This window comes from Centroberyx affinis, unplaced genomic scaffold (assembly GCF_046629955.1).
Source record: "Centroberyx affinis isolate AG114_WGS23_722 - 3 ecotype Tasmania unplaced genomic scaffold, CSIRO-AGI_Caff_v1 ptg008205l_1, whole genome shotgun sequence".
Lineage (NCBI taxonomy): Eukaryota > Metazoa > Chordata > Actinopteri > Beryciformes > Berycidae > Centroberyx > Centroberyx affinis.
This window is the reverse complement of record NW_027284080.1, coordinates 1-7,500: the sequence shown is the minus strand read 5'-3', so window position 1 is coordinate 7,500 and position 7,500 is coordinate 1. Positions and strand designations below refer to the sequence as shown.

Genomic DNA, 7,500 nt, shown 5'->3' with positions numbered 1-7,500 from the left:
TCGTGAAATAGTCACAAATTTTAATCTATAGATTCGTGTTTATTTCAGATAGTTTAGCCAAAACGGCAGTCGAATGCGCCAAGTCCGCCAAACAAAAGCCCTTGTGTGTGTGTGTGTTCGACTCCTGTTTTGGCTAAAATATCTTAAATAAACCAACATATTTACTTTTTCTTAACATAGATCATCTAGATGAAGTGTAATTACTAGTTCGGCTGTACAAGATATTTGATATATTCAGTAGATATATTTTTAATGACTGCTGCAGCTCCTCCAAAACCTTGATTTCTCAGAATCGAAGGTGAAATAATTAAAACGGATGGCCATAACATTAACCTATCGTATTGTTGAGTTATCAAGGACACTTTTCGTGTTTTTGTGTTGAGAAATGTTAAAGCTAGCACAGGTTATGTTACGGCTTTAGCTGGCGTCTTGCTTCACCATAGTAACGCTCGCAGAGAATCATGGGTAGGCTGTCGTCAAAAACTGATAAAAAAAAAAACTTGATTTCTCAGAATCGAAGGTGAAATAATTAAAACGGATGGCCATAACATTAACCTATTGTATTGTTGAGTTATCAAGGACATTAATATTTGCCACTTTTTCCTTTTTTGTAATGAATTTCCAAAACAACATCAGATATATTCCAATAACACACCTAATTCAAGTCAACAGATCATTGGTGGAGTGCCTGATCATATGAATGGGGTGTGTCTACGGAGATACTTACATTACCTTTGCTTTGTTTTGACAGGCATATCGATGGAAACCATAAACTGGTCAGCTGGAGGATGGTGTTCCACGGCTGCGTTGATGGATATAGTCGCACAATCATATACATTGAGTGCCTCAACAACAACAGGGCTTCCAATGTACTTACCCTATTCCAGGAAGGAGTTCAAAATTATGGATTACCGTCACGAGTTAGGTGTGATCGTGGTATGGAGAACACTGAGGTGGCTCGATACATGCTAAGGCGAAGAGGACTAAACAGGAGCAGCATAATAACTGGTCGCAGTGTTCATAATCAGCGTATTGAAAGGCTTTGGGCCGAGCTTAATCGTGTAGTTTCATACCATTACTCTGACCTGTTTACTTTCATGCAGAATGAATGTATACTTGATTCACTTTCTGAGCTACACTTGTTTAGCTTGCACTACATTTACTTGCCGCGGATCCAAAGGGCTGTCAGGGAATTTAGAGAGCAATGGAATAACCATGCACTATCTACTGAGAGACACATGACACCTTTACAGCTGTGGTATCGAGGTGTGATTACCCATGTTGGACAGAATAGCACAGCTGTGAGCAGTGTATTTGATGCTAATGAACCCTCAGTGACTGACAGTGGACCCTTGCCTGAGCTCCATCTCAACAACAATGTTGAGGTTCCTGAAAACAACTTAAATGTAAATGACACCACCATGGAGGAAATCAACCAGGCTATTGACCCATTCACTGAGGATGGTAACCATGGAATCAATTTATTTGTGACACTTGTAAATTTTCTTGAAGCAAAACAGTTTGTGTAGACTGTTCTTACTAGCAGTACCACGGAAATAGAGAAAGCACTGTGAAGAACTGTAATAGTCCTCTATTGCAGTGATTCTCAACCTTTTTCATATCAAGGACCCCCATTTGATGAGATTTTTTTTTCCTCGGACCCAAATCTGTGAATATTTTCATTGTTAGATATGATTTTGTCCAGAATTCCATGACTGTCTGTATTGTAGGTGGCGAGATAACAGAAACTATGATCAAAACAGTCATTCTTCTACATTCTCTAATTGTGTTAACTTCTTGTAAACGAAAAAATTGAGAAGTTTAACAATACATTCATTTGCTGGGGACCCTGGGGTTAAGAACCACTGCTCTATTGCATTGATCAGAAAACACAGCAGCATTGAATCAACAGTAGTAGCCTACACCTGAACTGATGGCTTTCACTCTTTGATTTTATATTACAGCTCACCTTTTACCTGGCTGCACTACAAAGTGAAATGTAACATATCAAGTAACAATGAACAACACGTCCTTGACACTCTGTACCTACAAGTATTTAAACCCAAACCTAATTTTATATAACCTCAAAGATTCAATGTGCTGTAAGGTATGTGATACCCAAGGGCTTGTAAAAAAAAAAAACCCAACTAAAAATACATTTGCATCATAACATATGTCAGAATTGTGAACAGCAGGCTACCTGAACTGATGTTTTTCACCAAGAAATGTTTTATAATTTTTACTCCATTCCAAAACCCTGAGTGTTTTGGATTGCAAAGTCCATGTTACTTTTGAAGTCCTCGTAGGATTGGTGAAGCGGTATTCTAAGACAGTTTACACATGTGTTTGCTATTGGGTATCTCCCTCTCTGGAATTCCAGTGAGGGTTTAGGAGAAAACCCGATGGGTGGCACCACATGGCATCCTGTTGCAAATGACAGGATGTCTCCCAGCTTTGCCGGTCCTTCTTCCTCTGATGGATAAAAAATGAAAAATATCATGTCAAGAATAATGGCTGAAACCACAATCAATGGTTCTGAATAAAACTCTAAGTAAAGTCTTTACTAATATAAGATTTTTTCCCCTCTTAGTACAATGACCATTACATAGATGTGAAGCAATGTTATGCAATGGCAGTCAAAAACAAATCGCCCACATGCATATATACATAATAAACTGGTGTTTTTGATGTGTTTAAAGGAGTCTATCGCGTCTACTGATTTCAATAAACAAAGCAATAAAAAAAAGAGACAATTTAATCATTTGATAGGTGCACTTAACAGTAGGGTACAGTAGGCAACAGTAGGCAAAATAATTTAACAGGTTTCATAAGAAGGATGCGCCACTCACTTCTGACTGCAGCCAAGTGTTTTCACCAGAAATTGCTTAATGTCACAGTATGGTATGTTAGTAACCTGAGCAATTCTTTTTCACTGCCAGTGTAAAAGGGTCTGGGTTTCAAGATACCAAAGTTACTCTTTAATATGATTTACACAAGGGCAGAACACTCAATTCTGACCGGCTGATAGGCATGAATTAAAACCATATAACACCCATAGTTCCAGTCAAGTTTAAACACTATTCCATATCCGTACACTGGCTGCTGTCAGGCCACAATCTGTACCACTACAGATAACAAAATCACCCACCTTCAGCGTCCTGCAAATAGTCCCTCCAGTAGGCAACCACCCTGTTCTCGTTCGCCCTGTTATTGCTCCCCATCTCTGACCATCTTATGTCAAACAGGTCATCCATAATTTCAGCAGTCAGGGTCCCAGGGCTGTAGCACAGGACAGGACGAAAGGCTTCGGGATGATGTTTTATTTTTTGGAGCACTCCAAGTGTTTTCAATCCATCACTGAACCTACACACACACAACGTAGATACACAAGAGGACATAACACAAGCAGTCAGAATGAATTTTAGCACCACAAATGTTTGTTGAATATTAGGCTACTGGTGACATTAGTCATGAGGAGAGTTATATCGAGGTAAGGAACAAATACAGCCCAATATTCAATGAACGTATGGAAACTCTGGGAAGTGTCGGCCAATGCGCCGAAACCACCTGTGTGTCTCTCTCTCTGCTGACAGAACAGAGGGCTGGTCATTTGATACTGCAATTGAATTTTAATTTTCCACTAAAGAAAAGTTTAAAAAAAAAAAATTGTGTATGCCGTCAATTATAGTTCTTAAAAAGAAAGAAAATCGTAATCGGCCAAAATCGTAATCGGCAGGTCAGACTTTTAAAAAAAATCGTAATCGGCCAAGAAAATTGCAATCGGTGCATCTCTAAACGTATGTGTTGCATTAATAAGATGGGTATACTGTTAATGGTAGTGTATAACAGTCTGCTCTATTTATTATATATTCACAATGTGTGTAAACCATATCACAGGAAAGGTAAACAGACTTGCACTGTGTCAAAATATACCTTTCCAGGGGACCACGGACACGCTGAACCACCTGAAACATCAGGACATCTTCCAACAGTTGGTCCTTGTCAACCAGGCTTGTAAGATGTCTCAAGCAGCCAGCATTGGCTAGGTAGTCGGTGAGTGGTTCTGTGAACTGCTGCAGCTCCTCCAGTGTTTTGGCTTCAGAAACCTGGTTGAGAGAGAGGGGGGAGAGAGAGAGAGAGGGAGGGAGGGAGGGAGAGAGCGAGAGAGAGAGAGAGAGAGAGAGAGAGAGAGAGAGAGAGAGAGAAGGGAGGGTGTTTGAATAAAGACATAACATGCCTTTAACATGCACAATACTACTGGTATGGGCAACAAAATAAACTCTTTACAAACCTGTTTTAGTTTACTATAGAGTTCCATGTCTGTGATGTCCTGTAGCACAGGCCTGCATGCATCAGGTCCATCTGCTATGCAGGCAAACAGCGTTCTCGAGAGGAAACATGGTGGGGGGCCTCCATGCACCAGGCTGACAGCAATTGCTCTGCCAGCTATGAAATACCTGTCCTCCCGCACAGCTGAAAAATTAATACACAAGATAAAAACAAAATCAGTGGCAGCTTATGGGTAAATATCTGGGGAGGCACAGCAGCAGAGTTTTTCATATTAAGAATACATGGCTGGCAACATGGCTGGTTACATCAGTGATCTAGAAGATTAAAATGACAAAATCAGTTAATCACTTTGATTATGATGGGACGTGATGCTGCCTGACATGGTGTTTTAACCTGAAAAACTACACCTCAAAAAACACTAGCCAAAACTCAAAACCATAAGTGCCCCCTGCACATGCTGCTGTATTAAAAACACAGTTAAAATAAATCAAATGAAGAACAAACAAATAAATACACCCTTAATACATGTATTATGAAAAAATGCAGGTATACACACCAGACGAACTGAGAGCCAAGTTGAGGTGTCCCTCTGATCCTTCAAACATGTCTGACTCTGCCAATGCTTCCATCAGCAGGCGTAGAAACTCTCGGCGAGGGCCACCGAGGTCCACAGCCTCTTCCGTGGTTCCCCTGTCATCGGAAAACTTTATGGACATCTTCTTATTTGGGTCATAGGAGAGCCTTTTGAACCCCCTTATTGCTCCATCGAGGACTGCAGAACGATTGATGTTGAACTTGCACACTTGCAGGTTATCAATTTTGTCACTGAGTTCACTCAGAATTTGACTAATGGGGATGTGTTCTTTTGGCCGCCTAAAAAAAGAATTACAGATCTATCAGTAACTGTGCTTACATGAACAATGACAGAGGTCTTTCATCTTATCAGCAAAGAGTGAGCGTGGTTCAGTCTTTAAGGGGTTCATTGATGAACTTTAAGAAAAAGGGCTAAAGCTCCAACACTGTTCATTTGACACGAATGTAAATACATTTAAATTAAAGCAGAAAGTTGGCACTTTAACCTCATAGCCATTGTTTCATTTCCACTCCAATTTTCAAGACTACAGAGGCTAAACAACAAAAATGTGTCACAGTTTAAATGCTTATGGTCTGTACTGTATTTTCTACTTATTGTCAAACTTTCACTCTGCCAAAGCCTAACGTTCTACATTTAGTGAAATCTTTACTGTAGTAAAATATGTACAAAACACTTACGTCTTATCCTCAATACTGGCAATGATAGCACTGTACAGGTCATCGTCATTATCTTCATCTGATGTCTCATTTATGAGGTTGATGTATGTTCCATAATCATTTTGCCATTGACTTGGGGTCTGGTCACTTGAGGAGGGCTGTGATGAGGATGTTTGGACTTCCTGTTGGGTGCTGCATGAAGCCTGGGCAATTGCAGTGGCTGGGGCAATTGCAGTGGCTGGGACATGGACTTGGGGTCTGGGGTCTGGCCAACGATTAAGGGTCTGGTCACTTGTGGAGGGCTGTGATGAGGATGTTTGGACTTCCTGTTGGGTGCTGCATGAAGCCTGGGCAATTGCAGTGGCTGGGGCAATTGCAGTGGCTGGGACAAACATGTCCTCCTCTTCCACCCACTCATCCTCCTCTGTGCTTGAATTAGAGCCTTCAGGCTGAGGAAAAAAAAAAAAATTGTTAGCTTAACTTGTAATCAATGGTCATCATGGACCTTGCTGATAACCTTAATCTCAAAAGCTTGGATTTTACTGTGAGATATTGCCGTTGAAACCCTCAAGTGATCAAATGTTCAGTTGTTAGAAAAAAAAAAAAACTTTATTGGAAGGCAACACCAGAGACCTATCTCACAAAGCGAGATCAACCAAGCCAGGTTTTGTTTGCATGACCTGACATATTGAACAGTGGCAGCTGGTTAGCATTTGCTTTGGTGGGGCTACAGGCACTGAGAGTCTCTACTTACACTGGGTAGGTCTGGGCGATATAAACAAAATCAAATATCACAATATTTTTGACCAAATATCGATATTGTGACGATATTGTGGGGATGACTATTGGTGCTTTCACAAAATATTTACACAATCAGATTTTTGATAAATAATCATCAGTAATGTATATAATAGTAATAGTAATAGTAATAATAGTAATAACTAAATGGGTAAAGGCAAATAATAGAACAGCTAGAACAGTCTGGTAAGTTCAGAAAATACTTGTCCTCGCTGCTTACCTCAAGGGCTACTGATGGCCTCAAATACAGCGTAGCTCTTCTGAAGATCTTGTGCACCATAGAAGCATCTAACTGCTGACCTTTGCCAAGTGTGGGTGTAACCAGTCTGTTCCCACACGGCATAAGCATCTCCAAACTGGAAAAAAACATGTATTCATGCAAAAACAAACAAACAAATAATTACATCAGTACATCCTTACTAAACAACTGTGAAACAATAATTACTACACAATATTTAAAAGACGGGGGAAACGATCTGTTGGTGGTAACAGGTATCCTACTACTTACTATTTAGCTGCCAGCATTAGCTAGTTAACGTCAGGTTTGCTGAAATTTAACTGGCTAGCTGCCTAATTTCAGCTAACGAGATAACTAGGTAGCTAGCTATCAAGCCAACTATGCTAGCATGCCGACATGACATACCTCGCTCCTGAAGGAATCTTCCCATCAAACGCCTCATGCAGTTTGAGTAGCAGGGCCGTGTGGTCCCATGTTTTATCCAGTTCTAGCGCACTCAATATGTGGCCCTTTTCATGTAACCTTGCCTTCATTTGTTGCTTTGGGACTTTTTTGTCCCGGGGGCTGCAGAGCAGTATTACGTCCTTAAAAAACGTACTTTCACGGTGGTACGATGATTTTGGTCTGGAAAGTTTACAAAATGAACAGGCGTCATTTATGTTAAATTTAAAGTCCAGGAAATAATAAAGAAAACCAGTCACGTTACCTACCTTCTCTTTGCTTTCGACCCGCTCCAGCTGCTGAATCGCCTGGCTTGGAAGCGAGGTGTCTGCACTGGTTGAGTGGGCGGGGGGGCGTCGCTCCTCATAGTAACATTTTGGCATCGGTTTGGCCTAAACAACGAGCTTATCTCACTATTCTCATTGTTGGTATTGACTGTATTTGTAATATTTCCAGAGGCTTCTTGGTTCACAAGACAGTTA

General features: G+C 40.6%; 1 protein-coding gene across 1 annotated transcript; it reads right to left on the bottom strand.

Moving 5' to 3' along the window:
- Positions 1 to 2,181: 2,181 nt before the first annotated feature.
- On the bottom strand, positions 2,182 to 7,385 carry LOC139640031 (G2/M phase-specific E3 ubiquitin-protein ligase-like). Its single transcript, XM_071514191.1, has 8 exons — positions 7,288 to 7,385; positions 6,560 to 6,695; positions 5,563 to 5,990; positions 4,847 to 5,163; positions 4,292 to 4,473; positions 3,934 to 4,106; positions 3,149 to 3,363; positions 2,182 to 2,472 (listed from the first exon to the last, which is right to left on the bottom strand). Exons 1-8 carry the CDS (start codon positions 7,383 to 7,385, stop codon positions 2,240 to 2,242), a joined length of 1,782 nt encoding a protein of 593 aa, XP_071370292.1. The 3' UTR covers positions 2,182 to 2,239.
- Positions 7,386 to 7,500: the final 115 nt, after the last annotated feature.

Coding starts and splice junctions, on each gene's coding strand:
- LOC139640031 (XM_071514191.1), bottom strand. CDS start 7,385: ATGAGGAGCGACGCCCCCCCGCCCACTCAACCAGTGCAGACACCTCGC. Junction 5,164..5,562: donor GCCAGTATTGAGGATAAGAC/GTAAGTGTTTTG, acceptor TTCTTTTTTTAG/GCGGCCAAAAGAACACATCC. Junction 2,473..3,148: donor CTATTTGCAGGACGCTGAAG/GTGGGTGATTTT, acceptor TTTATCCATCAG/AGGAAGAAGGACCGGCAAAG.